Below are 24,995 nucleotides of genomic sequence, written 5' to 3' on the forward strand. Positions count from 1 at the left end.
ATTTGGGAAACATGGTTTTTCCAGGATAGGTTTTGATCGAAAGTGATACCAAGGTTTTTCACAGAGGAACAATATTTTATTAAATACATCAGGAAATGTAAGGATATTAAAATTCAAGCAAATTACAAAGTATTTATTTTTTGGGTCGCCATTATTTCGCTTCACAATCGTTAATCTTTATCGCCTTTATCGATATAATACAAAATATGAGATGTTGGAATTTATCGATATTACAGAATTGTTTTCTAATTTTTGTGTAAAATATAATAATATAAAGACACCTTGGTGTGTTTTAATGATATATATTAAAATACATATAATGCAATTCTGCTTCTCCTCTGATAGACTCGGTTGTTTTTTTCTTATGGGGGGGCACCTATACTAAATTTGAACGTATAGAGATAATTTTTTTTGGTTGAGTTCATACACACCATAAAAAGATTAATTTGAAAAAGACTTCTTTTATTTAGACGCAGAGAACTTTAAAAAAAAAAAATTGATATTTCGGAGAATACGAAATCAATAATTTTACCCAATCGCAATACTACCTTCTTCCCTCTTGACTAGAAGAATTAAGTGAAATTGAAATTTTGAAAATTAGGGTAATAACTTTTAAAAGGGGGGGTACCCCTTAAGTTTTGTTGTTGTTGTTGTTTCACGTATAAAACACTAATACAATGAAAAATTTGTTCTCAATTAAAATTAAGTTATAATTCTATCAAATTAGGTGTTCTGAACTAGCCACTGTTAGGAATTAGATAAGTACATAATTAAACTAGGTTAGAAAAAAGTACGCTACTGTTTCACTACAATTAAAAAAGAAAAAATGCATTATACATTTTGTAAGAATGGAAACAAAACGTAGAGGCCATTGGCAGTGCCAACGTCCTGCTTTGTCCTATCATAATTCACCTTTTATAGTCTGTGCCCACTTGGTGGGGATATGACGTCTTCATATCAAGGGAGGGGATAGTTGTAGAATTTAGTATAACCTTACTGCATGTAGTTTATTAATTGGCGTTGAGTTTCCCAAAATGAAACATTAAATTTCCATCTGATCATTGAATTGGCGTTCTAGCAAGTCGTAAGGTTTTGGGAGAATTGGGGCAAATTTACTAAATACAGCCACAAGACTTTTTCGCGTCATTGAGATAATCGAGAGCTTCTGGTCGAACCGCTGTAAATACTACGTGTATTGCATGGGGTCGTCCAGCGGAGGTTTAGTCACTACGGTAGGGCTCTGGGTTTCACTCTTCGGAAAACTTATCCTTTATAACTTAGCCCTGAAGCTCCTCACCCAATTACCAAGACTGGAAAAGAGGTAGGTACTTTCCAGCTAGTGCGTGCTCCTCTGGGTTGCGATCGGCTGTACGGCCATTCCCAGAACTGATCTAAGGAAACTGCACCCTGAAAAGCAATACTTTAAACTGGTCCTCCAAAATAGTATTTACTATTGTCACAGAAATAGTGGAAGAGCATTAGGTCTAAGAAAAGTTTTAGATACTACGAGTTATTATTTAAATTTGACCTTTATTTGAAACATTATTTTGGGAAAAATTGGATTTTAGGGACAAAATATTTAGCCCACAGGATGTTGCTACTAAAATGGCTGCTCAGTTAAGACAAGATTAGAAGAAAATTTATTTATTTTTTAAATTATAAGTTGAATAAAACAATACTTCCGGTTAAACGTAATATTAGAAAGCGAAAATGTCATGTTCATATATTTTGGATGAGTAATAGCATCATCGATTGTATACTAATCCTTGACTTGTCATTTAATTTCCGCTTTCACCAAGTCCTATTTCCTTTTAATATCTGTTGTGACGTGTCGCCTCTGATATCTTGATTTTTTTTTTTTTTTTAATCAATATTACCGGGAATTTTAATCTACTATAATTTAATCAGTAATTTTGTTCTACAAATAATACAGATGAATTCAAATTAAGTTATTTGGCCATTACAGTGTTGAGAATAAAACAGTCTTTGTAATGCCAGGAAAGATTAAATAACAATAATAAAAACAAATGTACCAATTCAGCCAAGCAGAAACATTGTTCCGGTTGTAGCGTCAGAGAAAGTGCAAGTCTGCACTGGTTATCTTCAGTGAGGGGCGCCATATTTGTTTTAGTATTTTAATACCATCTGTTACAATGGTAGACTCGGAATCGTGTTAAATTTTCGAAGTACATATCTAATTTTTTTTTTTCAATTTTATTTTAAACTCATCAACAACTGAGGGTTTTTTTCAGTGCTTTGCCGGTTTCCGATTACAAAAACAACGCATTCTATTACAATTTTGTAAGAAGCCCTGTAGGAAGAGAAAATTTAAAGGTCTGTAACTGGATTCGAACCTAGTATCTCCAGAATTCACTTACCATTTAGCTCATTCTTTCATATCTTGTATTCCACAGTACGCAAAAAATACAGCAAGAATTTCCAGTATTTAGTTTTTTTTTTCTTTTAAAATTGGTCGAATCAATTAGTCTTGTCAGACCGTCTGTTGTCTAAATTTCGTTTAGGTGCTTATCATAGGAGCTGGAAATAAGCTTTTAGTACAAAATCGATCTACTATGCCAGTTTTCAGAATCGATTAAGGGCAGTTCTGATTAAAACATAGTGTACCTATATAACAGTAAACAGGATTAAATGTGAAATCTAGAATTACAAGTTTGAAGGGGAAAAAAAATGGCACGACCTGAATTTAGTTTTTAAGTTAGAGTTTGCCGAAACATTTTCTCCTTAAAAAAACTATAATAATTGATTTAAGAGAAAATAGTGTGTTGGCTTTCAAGTCGCAAGTTTCTTACATTTTCTTATTTAACTTATAATCAGAAGTAAACAATAGATTATATTGAAGTTAGAGGAGAAAACAGTCAGGGAAGGCATTTGTCTCAAGAGTGGGACTACTGCGCACCTGTACTGCGCACCATAAATTGCATGTGCCTGTGTACTGTGGTCTCCCACACAGAGCACTTTCAATGGAGACAACAAATAAAACTAAAACAATATTCCACTCAGTGTGTGTGCTAGCTAAACATTTCATTTTTCTCAATCTTTGTGCAAATTTTCTTTTTAAAACCAAATAATGATTTTTATCTTCAAATTAAGTGAATTAGTCTTTAAAATTTTCTGTGAGCATTCATAATGTTGTCTTCGTTTTTAGTATATCGTGGGATTTTAGCATGTGATTTTTTATTTTTATTTTAGAGAAGTGTAGTTCTCCAAGAGTGACTTTAAGATTGCATCAATTAAAAGAAAAGAGAAAAGATAAGTTGAGTTCAATTACTGGCGATCATCACGACAGTCGAGACTGGTGAGTTGATTTTATTTTTAAAACATAACCTATACATAACACTCCAATGTTGGCAGTCTAGCCAAAATTTTATGTTACAATATTTGTTTTTAATAATTTTTTTATTTCTAATCATTTTTTTTTTTCATTATTATTATTTTGTTTATTTAATGGAATGTCAGCAGTGTGTTACGATAACAAGAAGAAACTCTGATTTTATTTGTAGAATGTAAACAAAAGTGATAAATAGAAGTTAGGTTAAACCAAGGATTATTTTTTTATTTTCGGTAGTCTGTATTGTTTAAATAACTAGCCAAATATTTATACTTTTTTTTTCTTGTAAACATTGAAAAGAAATAATAAAATTTGATTAAACATATTTTACGAAATAGTGAATAAATATCTAACCCCTTCGTGTAATTGGCCTAAGGCAGTTTGATGAACTTTTTATGGAGATGAATTCCTATTGCTTTGCTCATCTGACTGGCTTTATCATCGACCAATCCAGGCTTTTTGTTTTTTTGGTGAAAAGAGTTTACATATCATCTTCCAAGTTTTTTTTATTAGTTCTACAAAAGGTGATATTGGAGTTCTTTTGTTGCTTTTTTATTAGTATTTTCTTCTAAATAGATGTGTGTTACTTATTTGGGTTTGTCATCATATACTAAGCGCCAGCTCAGAAACATGCTGAAATAATTAGTACAAAAAAATTGGACTGTGTCACTGGTTAAAGGCACTGGAAATGGGTGGATGATTGCACTTCTTTGCAAGTTTATTGTTTACATGATGATAATTAAACGCTGGTGCCTTAGCTGAACGAAAGTTGAGCTTAAAAGAATCCTTATCCTGGAATTTACTTGAGGGATTTAATGTGAAATGAAACTATCTCCTGAACTATCACCATGTATGGTAATACAGAGGGACGAACTTTCTTTTCGCCTCTTTGGCTCCTGCAACTGGGAGTATTAAGTCCTCGTTCGCCTCTGGCCTAGAGTTTTTGATAACGCTGAGGACCTAGAGTTTTCTGCGGTGGGAGGACACAATGGGCTCGAAACTTGCCTTAAGTGCAAATATTCTTTCTTTTGAAGGTCTCTCTTCAAGATTGGAAAAGATATTCTAAGTGCACAATTAAAGGCTTATAACTTTTTTTGACCCAGAAATTGATTTCTAAGGATATTTTCCTGTTATCTTCGGACCTCTCGAAAGCACCAGTCGATATAATGTGTATCAATCTGCCACCTATTTAACGTGAATTACATGTTTTTACAAAAATAGTAACTCTAAGAAGGACAAAACAAAACAACAGTAAAGTTTATAGATAAATAACGAATTTTTAACATTTTTTTTATTTTTTTTAAGCCGAGGAATGGATGCTGTGAATAAGAATGGAAATAGTGCTGTCGATGATGTTTCCGGTGGGAAAGAAACGACTGGAAATAATTGCGATGAAAACGGCACTGGCGCAACTGCTGGTGATCAGAAGGAGAATGGTGTGAACACCGGTGCAATTAGTAACGTGACTGCCAATAGTAATACATCATCTGGAGAAGGTGAACTCCATCATCATGGCGCTGACCGACTGGACACGTCTTCAGCAGCTGGTGGTGCTACAGTCAAACGATCTCATTCAACTGATGAAGACGATGATTCGAAGAAAAAGCGAAGGAAGGATGATGGTAGTAGAGGTGAGTGGAATCGATCTGTTATTTATTTGCTCCTTTTATCGATAAACTCGTTGGCACGAATTCAGGAATCAGGAGAAACTCTTGGTCAATCTTTAAGCAATTTTGTTGCTGAACTCATCTTCTAATAGAATTTTTATCTAGATCCTTCCTGTTCCCTTAAAAATAAATATGATAATGATGATTTGGATGTTACTCTTTTTACAAAATTTTTGCAAATTCTTTACTTTTGTTTTGTTTCAGGTAAAAGTGGCAGCAACAGCGGCGGAAGTCCAAAATCTCTAATCGGAGTAGAAAGTGAAGGAGAAGATGCAAAAAGTGTTGAATCACCTGGACCCAAAGTAAGTGGATTACTTGAAACTCTTCAAAAGAAGATGTTAGGTCACCTATCTTCTGATTATTAAGCTTAGAACGGTTCTTTAGAATAAATTATTTGATAAAAATAACTTGCCAAATTAATTTTATGAAAACTAGAAATAATAATGGCCAAATCTTACCAAATACTGGGTAAAAGAATATTAAAAACGACCGAAGGATGCAAATTTTACCGTTTAAATCAGAAATGAAAAAAAAAAATCGGCTGGACTCACAAACCACTTTCTTTTACTGCATTGCTCGAGTTGTTGACTTAAAGGAACATTTTAAGAGTCCTTAAAGTGCCCAAAGCTTCATTAAAAAAAAAAAAAAAACTGTTGATATGAATACTAAGTTACTCGTAAAAGAAAATTTTAAGTATTTTCGAGAAAAAAGAATTTTAGAAAAATGAAAAACTTTATAGTACTCCCGATAGTTTTTTGGATTTTATACAAATCTGGAACTTAATCTAGCTTTATAATGTAAATAAAACCTTTATAATGTAAAACTGAATTTAAACTGAGTCGTACACTATACTGAAAGGTGCTTTAGAGGGCAAAATTAGCCTTCTCCTGCACTAAGAGTTTCTTTTTTAGAATTGTTCTGGAAAAATGTATGTATCAAAGAAGTTAAAGATCAACACTAGTGTAAGAAGAATATAAAGTAAAACAAATAAAAGAAAAGCTATTTTAAGGGCTTGCATTACTTTTATCTGGTGAATTTACTTTAATTAATTAAGTATATGATCTTAGTTGTTCATTATTTTTGGTGACTGATTCATAGGTTCAGTAGGGTGAAAAAATATATGCCAGTTTCAGATACATTTATTATGCCGGAGCTTTCGACCTAGGGACTAAGTCATCTTCAGGGCTAATAGAGTCCATGAACAGACAAGACAGAAGACACACCAACCCTGTAATGTAAAAATATTACTTTGTAAACTAGCCCTGAAGATGACCTAGTCCCTAGGTCGAAAGCTTGGCAGAATAAATGTATCACGACTGAAATGGCAATTATTTTTTCACCCTATTTGATCTTAAGTATCTTCTCTCTTTTTTTTTTAAATATTCAATATGTTCTGTCTTCTTTGTTGCAGGTACCCCCATTAAAAATTGTTATATCCGGTGCTTCACTGGAAGAACCAGGTCCTGGCGGTAGAAATGGTAAAAATGGCAGCGGCAGACATCATTTACCATACGTTGTGTCCACTACGGCTACCACAGCGACGAACAACAGTAGTCCTGGAAGTGGTGGAACAACAGCGCCTAGTAACAATAATAATAATAATACCACCACCAACAGCAGTAATAATAATGGAGCCAATTCGACTGACACAGCAAACAGTAATGTTGGTGGTGCTAGTGAATCACAAAGTGGTGGTAGCCTAGAAGAACCAGTCGGTCCAAGAAGTCCTGCCGATGAGCCGGTTACATCGCCCAGTAGTGGTGGTAATGGTGGAACTACTACAGGACGAGGACATCAAAGAGTTCTTAGATCGCATAGGTTAGCCTAAATTTTTTTTTTGGCAGGAAACCTTCAGGGGTGTGTCTTTAAAGAACAATCGAGGAAGAAATTTTGTTAAAAGTAATGTTTTGTACATGTATAAGAAGTTTATCTTTGTCATATTTTCTAAAACAATTTATTTTTCCTGTAAGACGTGAGAGGTGGAGGTTGCTAACTCTATTATTAACTGAATAATTATGTGATTGATATGAATCAATTGAAAGTTCTGTACATACGGGAATTGGTCTGATATCGCGAGTACTAGTTCATAAGAGAGATAGAGAAAACACGTTCAGTAGAAAGGGAACAATCAAAACTATTTGCACTTGAATAGGTGAAAGTTAGAGGATGCCGAATCTGATAAGATGGGTTGGGTGTTCCAACAATTTCTTTGTCTCATTACCAAAAGATTATGAGTAGGCAGCGTGCATTCTTTTGATGGTTCAATGAAGATTTTACTTATTTTGCAATTCAGGCGTCTTTGCGCAAATTTGGTCATCCAGTTAGTTTTCTAAGACTTTCTTAGAATTTGCCAGTTATTGTTTTTTTTTTTTTACCTTTGTGGCAAGGTAATCCAATTCGAAAGAAGTCCATTATACATTCCCAGAATACATTGGCCATGATCTGGAAGGTTATCTTCGCTTTCTTGGCACTGCAGTTTCTATCCATTGCTTTCTTCTCTGTTCCGTTTCAAGCTGTAGTGACTGACCTAAATTCCACCCACTAAAATAAATCGAGAGAAAATGAGTCAGTTGGAATTCTTTTTCTTTAACAAAATAAACCTTTTCTTCTATTAACCCTTCATCTGTCTCATGTATCTTTAATTGCAAATCGTCCAGCACTTATTAGTGCAACTATTCGATGTTTTTATCGATGTTAGCCGTTTTGGGTTGAACTTCTCATTGATTATTTTCAAGAGAGATATATTCAGCCTTCCATTTCTTCAAAATTGAAAATAAATGGACAGATTTTTTGTTTAATTAGCCTTCACCAACTTTAGATATCCAAAAACAAAGAATTTTATGAAGCACTTTATTCCAGTTTGACCATTTCAATGAAATTAACACACTACCATGTCTACTTAAAATAACCTATAAAGAAAACTGTTCCACAGATCATTTCAGACAACTGACTTACATTATTGTGATAGGTGTATCATTATAAAAGAAAAGAATCATTGGTAGCTGCGTCTTCTTAGTGCAAGATTGAGAATTTCTACTGAACAGTAACATTCAGTAAATATTTCTTATTGATTCATATCAACAAGCATGCCATCATTATAATTTTTGTTTTTACTAATCATTATCGCTCTTAAAAAATAATCTTTTATCCTTCATAACTTAAGGAAGCCGTATTAGTGAAAGTAATGATTTCCTGAGTTTCTCTGCTTTGCAATGGCTAAATAACAATTGCACTCTGTGTTAGGCACGCTTAACTTCTGCCATTTCTGATTCATTAACATTTTTCAAGCGTTAAAGAAAAAAAAAGGGGGGGAATCTTTAATTAAGGCTTAAGGTGGGCGAGCGCTTAAGAACTCTTGGGGTAGAAGTTTTAAAACGCTGATTGGAATCTTGATATTTTAATACTTGAACTCAACTTTTAAACTCATCAGAGATAGCCTATTCTGTCGACCCTGGGAAAGCTTCTGACTATTACTTTTAAACTTAGCACATATTAAGCTTCAAAAAAATGCCTAACAAGTCTAAAAATCTTCCATTATCCTTTTCCTAGCTTTATCTTTCTCCTTCCCATTTACTGTTTCCGGTTTGGATCCAGTAGTTAATGTAGTTATGGTGATTGGTCGGAAATGGAGTAACGGCAGTTTTTGTTATTGTGGTTGTGTACAACAGGATTACCAAGGTAACTGACGTCTGCAGGTCCGGCGGTGGTGGTGGCGGCGCAGCTGGTAAAGAAGAGAGATGCGGAAGTGGTGGATCAAACAATGGCGGAAGTGGTCATTCTTCGCCGGCTGGTATGACAACGGCCGAGGGTGGTTCTCCAAGAGGTTTAGAAGGTGCAAGTCCAAGTCCCGGCGCAGAAGGTGTAAATACTACAGGAAGTTCTACAATTGAAAATAGCGCAGCCGATGATAAGGGAAACAGTGGTTCTTCGTCTACGAATAGTAATAGTTCTGGTACTATCGCGGGTGAAGCTAGAGTTGGCGGAGTTAGTATAGCTTCCAGTGATGAATCTCCAGCTAATACTGGTAGTCAAGCGAACACCACAGCTGGTCAAGTACAGACAACAGTCGCCGTTCAACAGTCGCCAAATACACTGTCCAGCCAACAAACTGAATTACATCCAAGAAAGAGAAAGATGAGACCAAAAGAGAATCTAAACAATAACAACAATAGCAATAACAATAGCACAGGTAACGCTGTAGTTACCACAGGAAATGGTGGTGCTAGTCCAGCGTCGACAACGACCACCACCACGATTTCTTCAATGGCGAACACTGGCCAGTCCAGTCCGTCCAGCTGTGGTGCAGGAGGTGTGGCGACAAACGGTGGTAGCACCGGTGCCGCACAAAACAACGTTCAACAGAACGGAAATGGATCGGTGGGGGGCGGTCAATCCGAGACAAACTCGAATCTCGAGACTGCCGGTCCCAGTAGTACGCTGCAGCATCTTGACCAATCCGTTACCAACAGTTACCAACTGTTTCTTAACATTAGAAAACAGGTAAGCAAAAACAATTACCATTACCTGAAAGTTATTGTTTTCATGCAGATTTTCTTGAGTGAAGTTTCAGTAAAATTGTGGAGTTATCTGTAATTCTAAAGTCTCAATGAGATCCTGGAGACTGAATCTGTGAAACTAAAGATTTGACATCTGTATCAATTTTCGTAAAGCACAAACAAATGTCTCTCCTTTTTTCGGAAACATTCAGATTTTCCTGTTTGGTCATAATAATAAAGAGCACTAAAGTATAATTCCGCAAGATATGACACAGGGGGATAGTTATCAAGAATTTAATTTCATTTTCCATGTATGTTTACATATTAATGAGAGTTTCCTTTCTATTTAGCCATACGTTTTACCATTAAATCAACCCCTAGGACCCAATAAAAGCTTGAATCGTCCCCTGTCACATATCTTATAAGCTTGAATCCCCTATTTGTGGGCGTTAGGGACCAGATTGCGCTTACATCTGGTTTCGGCCTAGTAGATTCTCAAAATTGGTGATATACTCGTATCCGTCCTGGGGACTATGAATAGATATACTTGCTCGGTATTATCCAGCATTGCGGACTAACCACATTGTCAACAGAAATTGATGGTGTTTTAAAAAGGAATACACTTCTTCATCACGTAATATCGTGCAAGCAGAGAACGGCAACGCTCTTGATTTGCTAAAGCAGGAGCCGTTCGACCATGCTCACGGAGTATTTTCTGTTCTACGGACCGTGCGAGTTTTTCCTTTCCTAAGACGTGGCAAGAGAAAGTCTTGTTCTTTCAAGATTTTTCTTTATATCTTGCGCTACTGACGATCTTTTAATTAAATTTTCCAAAAGTAATAATAATTTTTATATTTAACATTTTTTTTCCAGATCGAAAGAAAGCGAAAAGGTCTATTTCCCGTCCAACCGAAACCTCCACAAGGTTTTAAGGACTATCTGATGAACAGATGTACGTATGTGTTGGCCAGTAACGCCACGAACAGGGTTCCTCCGCCAAACACAAATCCTCCGGCGAATCTACATCAAGGCATTAAGGATCTGTACATAGCTCAGGAGAAGGAACGACATCGGCTATTAATGCAGGTAAATTGGTCCATCTAATATTCTATAACTGGAAAAGACAAAGAATTGGTGTAGTATATGAGACGGGAAGTGGAATAGACACTTCCCGATGCTGGAGATCTTAACATAAACTGCTGCGTATAAATCCAGCCAAACACATTCTCCTGGGAACTCTGACTCTCTTAACGATACACACTCATTCTGTAGAAGTAGTTATTTGGACTTTTTAAACTCTAGCTCACCCAGCGGTGAGCTTTGCATTAATGTAAACCCTTATGTCCTGACATGTGAGTTTTGCACACTAAATATTTTTTTCTGCCTCTGTTTACAGCACGTCATAGAAAAGGAAAAACTCGTACTATCCGTAGAACAGGAAATACTCCGTGTACATGGTCGAGCGGCTCGTGCTTTAGCAAATCAAGCGTTGCCGTTCTCTGCTTGTACGATATTACGTGATGAAGAAGTATATTCGGCGATATCGCCAGAACAAGAAGAAAAAGATAGAAACCAGGCTAGGTCCAGATATAACGGTAGATTATTTCTTTCATGGCTGCAGGATGTGGACGACAAATGGGAGAAAATTAAGGTATAAAATCTGATAAATATTGTTTCAAATAATAATTCAATTCAAACTGTAAAAAAAAAAAACCTCCCGTCTAAATCGTATCTAATACATTTCTGTCTTCACATTACAGGAATCCATGCTGGTACGACATCATAATGAAGCTGAAAGCCTTCACGCTGTACAGAAAATGGATTGGGAATGGAAGATGAAAGAATTAGGGATATGCGAATTGAAATCAAATCCAGTAATTGAAGAGTCTCATGTACCAATGGTTCATGTTAGCGATGATTTTGATCTACTACCGGCATAGGTAAGCATACATCCGGTTTTATAAATTTACTATTTTGAAACCCATGTATCCACAATGTTATTGCACTGATTCATTATGTAGATTAATAAAAGACTTCCAAATTATCTCTGAAAAAATCAGTCAGAGCAAAATGTTGTCCCCGATATGGAAACATAAGTGCAGCCGAAATCTCTTCACCAAACAGTTTAATCTAGCTCTAATGATGGATGAAGGTCCGAAATCGGTCAGTGATACAATAACCATGCATGCTGAGACATGTAAAAATCAAAGATACAAATTATAATTGTCAATAAGGGATAAGCTCTAGTTAATAAGTTGGACTCTAGTTCCTAGGTCGAAAGCTTTGCAAACAAAAAATTATGACTGAAATTGGCAACAATCCTGGGTAATGCTTAATTTATCAGGTGGGCTTTTAGTCCAATTAACTAATAAGGTGTGGACGGAGGCAACTACAAATTTCTTTTAGTAACCATTAAATAAAGTCCAATACCTAGATCGGGAATACCATTACCGCAATACATCTTCTCTGACGGTCTTCTTGTGACCAAGCCTGTCCGATGATTAATATTTTTTTCATTAATGTATTATAATTGTATTTTTTTCCTACGAGGTCTATAAAATTAAGTAAAGAGACTGACTTTTTTAAATTTTTTTATTCAAAAAAGAATTACAATTCTATATTTTCACCTTCAAAATAACTTCCTTCTGAAGCCACACAGCGCTGGAGACGTTTCTTCCACTCCTCGATAGCAATGCTCAAACTCCGATACTGGAATAGCCTTCAGCTGGTCGGTTACAGCCGTTTTTGATGAATGTTTTCCGACTGTCCCAAAATGACTGTTTCCTTGAGGTGATTTTTCAACTTCGGGAAGAGAAAAAAAAAGTCACAAGGACTCAAGTCAGGCGAATAAGAAGGAGGCTGAGGAGCCACAGGAATGTATGAGCATGAAGTGGCACACTTCAACCTCTCCAAGGCACCAAAAAAAAAAAAAAAGCTAGGATGGCGAAGTCTCGAAGATCAAATGCATGCGGATTTGTTTTTTTTCGATATCCACGGAGGAATCGTCCACAAAGAGTTACTACCTCAAGGTCAAACGGGTCAATCAACACTTTTACCTTTGAGGTTTTTGAAAACACTTCGAAAAAAGGTCATTCGTGTGAGACCAAACATCAAGAACAAGTTGGTGTTGCATCACGATAATGCTCCTTGTCATACAGCAATTTCAATAAATATAAATTAAAGTATTTAAAGAAAGGCTCATTATTATTATTATTATTAATTTTTTTTTTTGGCGCATCAACAGCTGAGGTTATTAGCGCCCGGAGCTTTTTCCAGTGAACTGCCGGCCTCCGGACAGTGTTCTCTCGTTACAGACAACACTGTCCATCACCGGACAGTGAGCTGTAAGAAGCTCCTAGGAAGAGAAAATCTAATTATTATTATATTATTTATTATTATTATATATTTATTATTATATACTATATTATATTATTATATTATAATTATTATTATTATTATTATTACTATTACCATTACCATTACTATTATTACTATTATACATCTTGCAAACTGACCCTCGGCTCACGCTAGATATACATTTTTTTTAATCAAAGTCATTTATTTAATAAAGTACATATTATCTAATTGGTATTTCTTTAAATTTTTCAGATGTGAGAGTATATACGTAAAAGAGAAGGTAAACGTGCCAAGAAAATGTGAATAGGACCTATATTTTAATCGGAAAAAGTGGAAAATCAAGAATTTTCTCTCAGTACGCCTTTTCGTGCAGTTTTCTTTTTGACGCCGAGCGAAACCAATATAAAACTGTCTTAACGTGGACAGTTTTATATTATTAAATACTTCGATTATAAGGGAAGAATATAGTGATTAAAAGAAAAAAGACTTTTCTTGTAACATACGAACAAAATTGTGTACAGATTTTTATAAATATGTATCATATATTATTCATAAAACGGTGGAGCTTTACATTATATATTAAGTATTTAGACTGATAAATCATAAATAGCTTTTTTTTGTGTAATAAATGTATAAAAAATGTGTATAAGTATAAGAAAAATTAAACTCAAATAATTACAAGTAAATAATCGAAAAAAAAAATGTATTGTAAATAACACATAAGAATATACACTATAAATAGGTAAATAATTAAATATAGATTCTACCATGTACAGAAAATTCTATCTAATTTCGATTTTTTGCTATTTAAGAAGAACAAATAGAGAAACTTTTTATTGCAATTCTGTTTGTAAATAGTCTGTGTAAATAATCTTGTACAAATTAAATAAAAAACATCAACAAATGTCAACAAACAAAAAATTATTTAAAAAAAACACGATGTTGTAAGTGGAAATAAATGTTTTAGTTGAATTATTTATTTTTTCAAACCGTCCTCAGTGATTTTATTTTTAATTTTTTGTATTTAAGGCGCATCAACATCTGAGGTTATGTTTTGGCGCCTGGAGATTTTATCAGTGCACTGCAGACCTCTGGATAGTTTTCTCTCGTTACAGAGAACACTGCCCCATCATCGGACCTGCCGGCTTCTAGGGATAGAAAATCTAAGGGCCTGCAGTTAGATTCGAACCCGTAGTCTCCGGATTGGTATTCAGTATTTTCGCTAATCACTCAGCCTTTTAGTGATTATTATTATTTGAACGCAGAATAATTGATGTCAGGGATGTATAAAGATTTTTTTTTTCTTACTTAAATGTGATTCAAATATTCCGAGTAACATGACAATTCATGAGTTAGAAGCTTGATATAAGTTATAGAAGAAAGACATGAGAATTTTAAACTTTTATTTTAGCTGCTTGAATTTATTTAATGCAGCTTAGAGATACAACCCTTCGTAACCAAGTTGGAGAATCGGCAGTTGGGATGGTTTGGCCACGTCTGCAGGAGAAGATTAGGTGCTTGATGGAGGCCAAATCAGAAGGTCGTAGACCAAGATTGGGCTATTTTGGATTACATTGGGCGATTGGCACAAAAGCGAGGTCAGACTATCCAAAAATTGGCAAACAATAGGACAACCGTTGGTTAAAGGCCTAAGTAAAGCTCGACGCTGAAAGGCATAAGAGCGAAGACAAAGAAGAATTTATTTAAGCCATTAACACATTATTTTAATACTTTGCAGGTATTTCCAATTATTTTCTCCTACTTTTATATAAAAAAAATTATATGAAAACGTACGAGGAATTACTTTGCGATTAATTCAAATGTTACGGTCGGAATTTTTCACTATAAACGTTTGTTTTGAGTACTTCGGTTTAAGAGTAAGCTGTTTTTCCATAAGGACTTCGTAAAAAGCAATTAATGAAGTAGTTACAGCAAGAAAATGGAAGAATCATGTATGCAAGTCGATTGGGACCAAATTAAAAAAAAAAAGTCTCATAAACTATTCATTTACTTAGAAAACGATAATACCTACATAATTCAAATCAAATCAAATAACTCATCAAAAAGCCAAGACGATTCGAGCTTACCGCAGACACCGTAGACTGAGTTACAGTCGATTCACTGGCACATTGTGCTGGGTGGGAAGGTTATTAGGAAAAGAAGGTTATAAAACGGTTACTTTTTTTTGTAATGAAATAAATTTCTAGAAATTCATAGTTTTCACTTTTAATCACTTTTTATTTTTCTTTTAATGTGAATAGTATATAATTTAAAATGAAATAAACAAAGTCTTGAAATGACTTTTAGATTAACAATAAAATTTATAGACTTTGGAAGACAGTTACTTTTACCAACTGTCACCAATGGATTGTTTAAACAAATTCAATATTGTGTAAGTAATTTTTTTTATTTATTTATAGTTTTAATGTTGATATGTAGTTAAGTAAAGCTTTCCAAAACTTTCTGGATTTTAAAATCTAGAGACGTGCTCTAAGTGGCCTGAAGTTGTCAAATTTAATATTTCCTTAAATATTGGTGGCACACCATTAAAATGCTAGGAATATGCAAGTGAGCAATGCAGGGCTATTTCTTGAGTCTACGCTACAAGGATGATACAGGTCTCAGTAATGCTTGAAGTATACTCCAGTGTTTTTACATAAGATAGAGGAATCTTACCAAGTGTGTGCGTGATAGCCTGATAAAATTTGGGCTATCATGGCTAGTAGTGCATCCATCAACTATGTTTACTGTGTGAGGTTGATGGAATCTGTAAATGTGGTTCTTACATATATTAGACATATTAAAAATAATTCGTGCTAAACATTATACAAATTTTAAATGTTTAATAAAATTTTACAGCCTGCCGCCTTGTCGTCAAGGCTACTTCACAAGAATAGTCGACTATTTTCTACTGAACCAATCAGCGAACAGTCTGAGCACAAAGAAACCATAGTCTATATAGGTCCTTTGACTCGACAGATACGTCGAGTGAAACTTTTTACACTGATGACGAGCATGAGTGGAATTTTTGCACAACCAGTGATCATGGAAAGAGCTTTAGAGCTTGGCTCTTCAACTTCTACAATAATTCTTGTCTGTTCGTTTGTTGGTAAGTATTGAGTAAGAAATAGAGTTAGAATTTACTTAGTTGTAAAAAAAATAATTTAAAATTTAGAATACAGTACAACCTCGATTAACCGGGCTGACCCCGGCTATACCCAACCCGGAAAACTGAAATCCCGGTTAAACCGAATACACAGTATTACATAGACATTTGTACGTATGCATGTACATATGTATATAAGTATGTATGTATAATACGGGTGCATAGGCAGACTCATCAGCAGGGGCGGCTCTAGCTCGTGTAGCGCCCGTGTGCAATGAAACCCTGGCGCCCCCTAGGCCTGACCCCCCCCCCCCCCCCGCGGCTATAACTATTAACTAAGTTATCGCGTTTGATAACTGCCGCCACCGCGCTGGCTGGCCGCTTCTGTCATATCATTGTTGTACCATGATGGTCCAAGACGATGCTCTTAGCTGTCTCAGGGAGCGCCGCGGCGCCCCCTGAGACGGCGGCGCCCGTGTGCATTGCACACCCTGCACTATAGGTTAAGCCGCCCCTGCTCATCAGTAAGATGCCTTTGTGAAAATATGTAAATTAAAAAGCCGTTTCGTCCCAGAGATCAACTCCTATCTTAGACGGCAATTCTTTTTTTTTTTTTATTTTTTATATACATATTTTTATTTTATTTTATACATAATGACCCTTCAAGAAAATCAGGTATAAAAGAGTTGCTGCCACGCCTACAATTATGTGTTACATCGGAAGACAAAAAATTTACCTGTCGCCACCGAAAATTAACTTTTGTTTCGGCGCCGATCTGAGGTGTTCCTATGATGACTCAACATGATCCCGGTTAATGGAGGTTGTACATTGTTATATGTATGCATACAATGAGCATGTAAATACATGCATACCACGCATTTGGGTCGATTTTATATATATATATATATATATATATATATATATAACAAAAAGTGTACTTTTTGCAAAGCTTTCACATATCAATTATGATGGATAACCTACAGCAATATATCACAATTATGGTAAGAGTACAAAATAAAACAAGAATCTGTTCCAATTGGATTGTTTAGATGGCTGCTGAGACCCACCTAAACTGTACTTTTAATAGTAAAATATTTGTCAGAATGATTCTATTTATCTTTGGGAAATCATAGATTATGTAAGAAAGAAAAGAGACCTCAAAAAAAAAAAAAAAATTGAAAAATTACTTCTTGTATCTCCAAAAATCAAGCTACACCGTCTTTGTGCGACCATGCGTTCTTAAAATTTCCATAAATTTCTTGAAATTTTGAGAGAGAAAAAATAATTAAAAACCTAAAATTTCTTTCTCTTCCAGGATTCTTCACCTTTGTGACGCCGTTGCTATTGCATTATGTTACCAAGAAATATGTAACTTCAGTCTTGTACAATGCTAAAGATGATTTGTATACTGCGACTACTTACACTCTGTTTCTCAGAAGAAAAGAAGTTAGTTACCAAAAAAAATGATAATTTTCTTTTGTCTTCTAATGATTATTTCATTTTTTTTTTCGTCCATTTTCTCAGAAAGAGAGATTGAGAGATATATTTCATAATTTGTACTTGATTTTAAGGAACTTCATTGAAAATTTAGTAAAAACATTTTGAGATGAATTTAATAATTTAGTTCTTATTATATGGCTAATGTAGCCTTCAATAAAATTTAAATAAGTCTTGCCCAGAACACTATCTGCTGATGATATTCAATCCTGGCAATCCTAACTTCGCTAAAAATCACACAAATCGTTAGGACTGAAAAGCTGATGCAACTGTTTGGATTTAAACTACCTACCTTCTAGATCACATTGAAATGCAGTACGAATGCCCTTTATTCTATGCCCAAATAAGGGAGAAAATAATTTTTTTTTTTTTTTGAAAGATACCATTGCCCTGTACATACCACCTTGATCGATCCAGACACCTGTTCCTGTCAAACCCATTAACTCCTGCCTGAAACTATCTTTAAAACTATTTATTATTGTCTTCGTTAATCAAAAATTAAGGCCCTCTTTCCCTTAGGCCGATGTTGCTCTACGCCTCTGCTCCGCCTGGAGCCTGACTTGTAGTAGCAACATCAAGAAAATTCAGATAACCCAGAACAAATTTCTCAGACTCGCAACAGACTCTCCACGACGTACTAGAATTGACTCCATGATTGATTACCAGTTTGTTCGGGCTTAAAAAGAAAGTCTACCAAAAAAAACAAAATGGCTTACAAATGAAAGCGTATGACAATAGTAACCATTTGTTTTAAGAGTTTTTTTTTTTATCAAATACTAAAAATTAACCCTTTTTTTTTTCGTTTTCTATAACTTACAGTTGCAGTTGAAACCTGGAGATGGTGAACTTCCAGACGTGCCAGGGCCGTTTACGTCTGTGAAAGTGCGAGGAGTACCGCTATTCCTTGATGCCAGATTTTTCAACGATGTATACCATTATAAAAGGATCATGGGTTTTGATCGTCCAATTGATTTTAAACTTAAAGATGATTCAGACCTGCCTAAGAAAGAATGATATTGTTTGTTTTTTTCTGTTATTCTAGTTTAAGGTTTGTCTAGTCTTATCTTTAAAAAAAGGAGTATAGAAAGGTTGTAAATATATTGTTACTTACTGAAAAATATTATATGTGGAAGACATAAAAAGTTGTTTAAACATTTTTCCTTTCCTATAGTTTGTTTTTCTTACTGATTGTTAGGGAAATGTAAAGATTTCATTTATTCCGCTGAAGTCATTGATAAGACTTATTACGATAGAGTGTTTTTTATTAAATATAATTGGAAAACTTACGATTATACACTCAAGTGGTAACATAAATAAGACTTAAGCCGAAACAGTTGACATCTCTGTCACCTCTACTTGAGAGAATATGAAATTTAAATAGATTTACAGTAAAAATAAATGATATTAAAAAGAAATTAAGGGCAATTCTTAATTATTCTTTATTTAAAAGTTAATAGGTACAAGGATACGTTCTTAAGTTTGTAATTTTTTTAAAAAAAAGAGAGAGATGCATATATTTTGGTTGGGTAACTAAATTTTAAAGTATTCTCACACTCGGAAGACATTAAAATGTACAAAGCGAAGTGAGCGGATTTTATATTTTTCTGCAAAAAGGGATCCAAATTTTTGAAAGAAGTAGATAGCAATAATTTACATACTAGACTGGTCTCTAAGTTCTTGTTCTGCGGCTTCATCGGTACAAGAAGTCTGTGTATCCTCTTCTTCGGCCGATGCGCTAACAGAGGCCGTGGTCGTTGCTGTTGCTGCACTTCCAGCAGCTGTACGCCCTCGACTTTCTTCTTCATCGTCTTCATCATCATCATCGTCGTCATCCTCTTCACCTTCCACCAAACTCTGTGCTATATGACCATTCTGATATGGTCGCCGGCACATAACTCTAGGCCTTGGATGCCACAATATTTCTGATTTATCGACGGTAAGCCTTGGCCGTTTATATTGTGCAGACAGTATACGTTCATGTACTATACTCGGCGTTACGCAGATCACTTCCTGCCCTAGCCAATATTTGATCAGATTCATTGAATCCAAAGTTGAAACAATATCCGCTTTGGCAATGCTAGTTAGTTGGCTTAATTGTCTTATTGTGACAGCTCCGTGTAATTCACGCAATATATCCAACAGTACCCATGACCAATATGAACGATAACTGAGCAAACCTAAATCAGACAAGGGTTTCTCTGGAGTACCAACAGCGCCTTCCAATTTACTCAACTCGTAACTGAAAGCAATCAAAAGTTTTCCATAACCTTTCATCTGAAATGGTGGCAAAGTTAATATACAGGCAACATTATGACCATCCGGTGAAACCTTTTCTTTAGAAAAATATCCAACAACGTGAGAACCATGTTTATCTACTTCGCAGAGAATATAGAATAAAAATGGATCAACATCATAAAATACAGTCTTGTGATCAATGAACAATTTAGCTAATAGACATAGATTCTGGCAATAAATTCTATGATCGGCTGGATCTGTTTCATAAATAGATAATGTGCCTTTACGGTAGATCTCCTTACCTGGGGGATGTCTTCTAGTACATTCTCCCAAATGAAACCTATAGGTTTTTTCTAATTTCATATATTTTAAACAATATTCACAAATAAACAATTTCGTCTGTTTTCCATATTCTTCTGGATAAGGACTATGATACCATGTATCAATTTCATACATACCTAACTGGATACTTTCAATGTATTTCACTTTAGTCAATTCTTCGTGTTCTTTTTCCACATCATCCACAGTTGAATCAGAATCTTGTCCTTCTTCATTTTCGATATCTTCCTTGATTCTGCGTTGATTTCTAGTGACAAGTCTATCGTGTTCAGCAGAATTGTGCGATTCATCACTAGATGATTCTGATTCTGGTTTGATTATTCTATTACTGGACACCCATTCATCCAGCCTTCTATTCAAGCAAACATAATGTACATAATATTCAAGTGTTTTCTTTGAATCATTGTATCTTTCTTGAATTATTTCCGCACTTGCTAGTTCATTGTTCTTACGCTTCACTAAATAATGGCCTCCAATTAAAACTGAAGAACACTGAGACATTATATCTTCTTTCTCTGGTTTACGTTTCAAACTAATATCTTTGTGGGCCATAATTATTTGTTAGCAGAATTTTATTATATTTGTCACCAAAATACACGGTATAATCAGTGCGACGTAACTTAAATTGTCACGTTTACTTAAAATTCAAAACAATCACTAACATTGTTAACCATACGGAAGGTAACTGGCTCTAACTGCCAATATTTTATTACCACAGCTTAAAATTCTTTATAATTGCTTTTACAGCAAGCAAATTATAAATTTTATCAACAAATATGATCAATTTTATTTCTATTTTAAAAGTATTACTCCTAATCGAAATCTAAAAAAAAAAAGATAGGCAATTATTTTAATTCATATTTAAGACTATTAAGGTGACTAATCTCTTCTATCGAGCAAAAATAATAATTTATAACATATTTTTAACAATAGGCTACTTTTCAAAGATGGAAGTCTCAAAGCTTAAAAGCTGTTTTTGATAGCGATTAATAACCAACTTACGAATTTAACTTTTTTATTAACAGTGACAAAAATGGTTAAGATGGGTGTTTTTCAACGTTAAGCTTTTTCGTAGTCAAGTTTTTGACGATCAACCCTTATACAACTGTTCTACCTGAAAGTTTTAATACAATAAGTTAGCACCAAACGCGCTGTCTATAGTATTGTGAAAGGGCCAGTTTTAATAGTAGTTAATGCAAAAAAAATATACATATTTTGCTGGCGAAAAAAGTTTTGTACAGAAGAGAGAAATTGTAGAGAACGATTAAAATTTTCTTTTCTTGCACAACAAGAACCTGTAGGTACCCTTCAGATCGGTTGGAGTCATTTCTATATCTAACAAAAAGCTTATAAGGCTGTTGCTATTTTTTTTAGTTATAAATAAATAAATCATTTTCAAAGATTTTATCCAAGCTTCCTTTTTTTAAGTGTAAGTTAAATGAATGACCGCTTCTTAAACAAAGAAACTTGAGAAGTAAAATAATACTGACATATGTAAGGTCCATCATATTTGGAGACAAGTGACAAGACATTCAGAATCAATGAAATGCCTGCCAATCAATGAGACCAATCAGACTATTTCTCCAATGAGAGCTAGTACTACAACCAGGGCGAAAGGGTACATCTAAAGTCACTCAATTTGGCTAAAATAGAAGTGAAAAACATTGGAAAACACTTGGAATGTTCTCCTATTTTTGGATCAGAATGCTACTATTTCAGTATCTATTCTAGTTGAGAACTAACGAACAGGGTTAAATAGTACACCTAAAGTCGCTTTGGCTGGCTAGACTAAATGTAAAATAACATTGGAAAAAACCAGGATTGTTTCCTACTTTTACAAGATGGCAATTATTTCTGTTATTAAGCGCTAGAATTACAGCCGGACTAAAAGGATTTATTAAAAGGATGAATTTTTTTTTAAAGCTTACAAATTTTTTGACTAAAAGTTGAACTTGTGTTCTACAGGTACTTTTTGTTTGTAATTTATGTTTATTTTTTGTGGCCGAGAATTCTGAAAAAACAATTTGTAAAATTACCACTTGAAGAGTGGGTTTAGTTTTCCTTTTTCAAATTTAAACAAAACCCAATTGCAAATAAAATAAATTTATATTAATATTGTAGAAGAATTTATTGTTAATATGACAATTAAATTTAGAAAAAAATAAATATCAAATTACCAGTGGCTCATTAGAATCTAGGCAAAAAAAATGTTATAATAAAAATTAAATATTCCTACATAATCAATAGAAATGTAAATTATTTTATAGTGAAATTGTTTTCTGGTCAATAAATCGAAATAAATATAAATCAAGTAAGTTACTTTTTTTTTCTTTCATAAAGTTTTGATGACTTTTCACAAATAGCTATTTTATCGACAAAGTTATTAAAATTTAATTTTTGCATCTCATTTCCCAATTATTATTATATATATATATATATATTTTTTTTTTTTTTTTGTCTTCCCCCAAATATTTAATGAAGAACATCAAAATGCCTGGAAGGAGGCAGAACAGGAAAGGATGCAAACCAAAAAGGCCAATGAATGCTTATTGTATATTCTTAAAAGAAATGAGAAAAACTAAAGAAACAACAAATTTAAGTTTCGCTGATTTTGTAAAATATTGTGCGAATAAATGGAAAAATATGTCCGAATCGCAAAAATATCAGTACAAGATGAAAGCGGCTGCTGATAAACAACGTTATGCAAAAGCAAAGAAAAGATTCATATCACTGCCTATTGCAAAATTTAATACACAGAAAAAACCAATGTAAGTTTATTATATTAGACTATTTTTAGAAGTAAATTTTCAAAAAACGGGGATGAATTTCCGCCTCACTGCATTTTTAAGGAATAATAAAGGAATTTAAGGAATATCTGACTATCCTATCAGTATCCAAAGACACTGAGTGTTGTTTAGGGGCGCCTCTAGTAATATTTTTCTGTACCTATAAAATGGTTGAAATAGGCATGAAAAACTTACATCATTAACAAGGGAATTACACTTATAATGTCAACGAGGTAGAGCTCAATCACTTCTACCACCATTTTATCAAATGCGCCACATCAGGAGATTATATTTCCTTCATGTGGATAATTCCTGTCTTTCTTCTGCAATCTCTTACCAAGAGCTTAGCAGTTTCGCTATGAAACTCCAATCTCTAATTATTGTTTCATTCCTCTCTTATTAAAAACTTTATAGATCCCATGGATTGGAGAGAGTATAGCAAGCTTTTTAAGGAAACAGCAGGATTCAGATTTCCTGTAGATTTTCAGTGTAACGATTCTGTGTGTCCGCGAACTCAGATTTTTAGAGAAGACAAAAGTATGTCCACAGCTTTATCCAGGGTTTTTCAATGTAATAAATTTTAGCCAAACAGGAATTGACCCACGAGGCTCAAGTAGGCGTTATAATCAAATCTCACGGAATCTAATCTAAGACTGTATCAAATTTTTAATACTTTCTTTAATTCTAAACGGGACATTTAGGTATTATACCCTCATTTGACCCAACTTTTGTCGTTTATATAACCTTTGTAGTTAGCTTCTTAAAAACTGTTTTTTTGAGGAGATATTTTCATTACATTATTATATACAAAATTAATTCCTTATAACCATCTTTTCATTTCACATCCATTGATGATAATAATTAATGATTTAAATTAATTGTTCTTTTAAATGTTGTGGGAGTCAGCCAAACTTAGGAACATATGGTCTGTACAAATATTTCAATCAAAAATACTTTTGAATGATAGTTAATATCCATTCTCTTTGACAAACCTTAATCTTCAACTACATCGTCAATATTCCATAAGTTCCATAAATAACTAAGACAAAACATCAAACGTTTCATTTTATTTGGTCCAATTCATTCTCTCGCCTCTACTGAAATTCGGGACAATCCAGAATGTCATCTAAATCGCCAGTGGCCCAAGATTTTCTTGAGGTTTGAAGATGATCATCATCGACGACATCTTGTTAGCATGGGTAGGTACTGCTAGGTATCCTGCTCATCAGCCCCATTTTACATCATCACTCATATTTAATTATTTGTATTTTTTAATAAAGATTTTAAATTTAAAAAAAAAAAAAATGTTCTTTAAAACAAATTATTACCAATTTTAAAGAAATTTCTGAAAAAAGTTATATTACTTTTTTTTAAGCCGTTCAGCATATCTACATTTCTGCAAATATGAAAGACCAAAATTGAAAGCAAAACATCCTGACTGGACGTTGCCACAAATTACACGCGAACTAGCAAAAAAATGGAGATGTACTTCTGAAGATAAAAAACTCAAGTAAGTTTATTAACAACTAATTCAACAACTGGTGCTCCCTAGGGAATCTAAAACGACCTCTCCCCAAGCCAGTGAGCTAATGAGTAGTGAGTAGTGCCTCGGAAGCTCCGTTCCCGACACATTTTAACCAATTATCTTTGGCAAGGTGACTTTGAATTGGGAGGGCGAAGTAAGAAACATGCATTTTTACATTAAACTTATCAAAGCTTTTATGGACAGGAAGTAAAACTTATTTGAATCCCTAAAAGAAGAGTTGTTGGTTGTTCTCTGGACTGTTTCGTCAATTAATCTTAGTTTAATTTTTTTTTTTTTCGTTAAAACAAAACCATCTTATAGTTTGTTATCTATTTCATTTTCTGAAGATTCAAAAAAATTGTAAAAAAGGAAATGGAACGATATAACCTAAGGGCATGCAAAGATCTTAAGAAGGAAAGAAACGAAAGCGATGATGAAAGTGATTAGCAATGATCCGCAAAATAATACTTTTTTTCCCCACCAAGATGTCTTATTTTTGTCTTCAAAAATTGTCTTTTTCAAAAAAAATAAAAAATAACAATAAAACAATTTTCAAAACATAAAGAAGTTATTATTATTATTTTTCTTACAAGATCAAGTAGGCCTGTGTAGGTTTTTCAGGTAGAACAGGAATCATC

The 24,995-nt window shown here is 34.0% G+C and overlaps 3 protein-coding genes and 1 pseudogene across 9 annotated transcripts in view; 3 read left to right on the top strand and 1 right to left on the bottom strand.

Annotated features, from left to right (window-relative positions):
• The window catches only part of LOC141448590 (uncharacterized), a 61,386-nt gene extending 47,545 nt beyond the window's left edge, over positions 1–13,841 (top strand). For 4 of the 7 annotated variants that reach the window (XM_074117048.1, XM_074117046.1, XM_074117049.1 and 1 more), the window contains exons 3-11: positions 3,211–3,316; positions 4,655–4,980; positions 5,221–5,318; positions 6,428–6,834; positions 8,685–9,516; positions 10,386–10,598; positions 10,909–11,163; positions 11,273–11,452; positions 13,122–13,841. In XM_074117048.1, the coding sequence (XP_073973149.1) occupies positions 3,211–3,316; positions 4,655–4,980; positions 5,221–5,318; positions 6,428–6,834; positions 8,685–9,516; positions 10,386–10,598; positions 10,909–11,163; positions 11,273–11,452 (2,417 nt within the window). In that variant the 3' untranslated portion in view covers positions 13,122–13,841. Of the gene's footprint in view, positions 1–2,933; positions 3,135–3,210; positions 3,317–4,654; positions 4,981–5,220; positions 5,319–6,427; positions 6,835–8,684; positions 9,517–10,385; positions 10,599–10,908; positions 11,164–11,272; positions 11,453–13,121 lie in introns of those variants that run through there. The other 3 variants (XM_074117051.1, XM_074117050.1, XM_074117052.1) reach the window with 2 other exon arrangements.
• Positions 13,842–14,977: 1,136 nt separating this feature from the next.
• LOC141448596 (transmembrane protein 70 homolog, mitochondrial) lies at positions 14,978–18,628 on the top strand. The gene is made up of 4 exons (XM_074117064.1): positions 14,978–15,261; positions 15,729–15,978; positions 17,291–17,421; positions 18,292–18,628. The coding sequence occupies exons 1-4, from the start codon at positions 15,166–15,168 to the stop codon at positions 18,484–18,486; spliced, it is 672 nt and encodes a 223-aa protein (XP_073973165.1). The 5' UTR covers positions 14,978–15,165; the 3' UTR covers positions 18,487–18,628.
• Positions 18,629–18,887: 259 nt separating this feature from the next.
• LOC141448593 (histone acetyltransferase KAT8 pseudogene) lies at positions 18,888–20,755 on the bottom strand (annotated as a pseudogene).
• Positions 20,756–22,200: 1,445 nt separating this feature from the next.
• On the top strand, positions 22,201–24,924 carry LOC141448597 (high mobility group protein B1-like). The gene is made up of 4 exons (XM_074117065.1): positions 22,201–22,357; positions 22,528–22,814; positions 24,208–24,342; positions 24,705–24,924. Exons 2-4 carry the CDS (start codon positions 22,537–22,539, stop codon positions 24,802–24,804), a joined length of 513 nt encoding a protein of 170 aa, XP_073973166.1. The 5' UTR covers positions 22,201–22,357; positions 22,528–22,536; the 3' UTR covers positions 24,805–24,924.
• The last annotated feature ends 71 nt before the right edge of the window (positions 24,925–24,995 follow it).

This window comes from Rhodnius prolixus, unplaced genomic scaffold (genome assembly GCF_049639745.1).
Source record: "Rhodnius prolixus isolate KJV_2025 unplaced genomic scaffold, Rpr scaffold_2, whole genome shotgun sequence".
In the NCBI taxonomy this organism is placed as follows: Eukaryota; Metazoa; Arthropoda; class Insecta; order Hemiptera; family Reduviidae; genus Rhodnius; species Rhodnius prolixus.

Bases quoted from the DNA above. Each gene is read 5' to 3' on its own strand.
- LOC141448596 (XM_074117064.1), top strand. From the start codon at position 15,166: ATGACTTTTAGATTAACAATAAAATTTATAGACTTTGGAAGACAGTTA. The intron at 15,262-15,728 runs GTAAGTAATTTT...AAAATTTTACAG, and splicing joins TTAAACAAATTCAATATTGT to CCTGCCGCCTTGTCGTCAAG. The intron at 15,979-17,290 runs GTAAGTATTGAG...TTTCTCTTCCAG, and splicing joins TCTTGTCTGTTCGTTTGTTG to GATTCTTCACCTTTGTGACG.
- LOC141448597 (XM_074117065.1), top strand. From the start codon at position 22,537: ATGCCTGGAAGGAGGCAGAACAGGAAAGGATGCAAACCAAAAAGGCCA. The intron at 22,815-24,207 runs GTAAGTTTATTA...CTTTTTTTTAAG, and splicing joins AATACACAGAAAAAACCAAT to CCGTTCAGCATATCTACATT. The intron at 24,343-24,704 runs GTAAGTTTATTA...CATTTTCTGAAG, and splicing joins TCTGAAGATAAAAAACTCAA to ATTCAAAAAAATTGTAAAAA.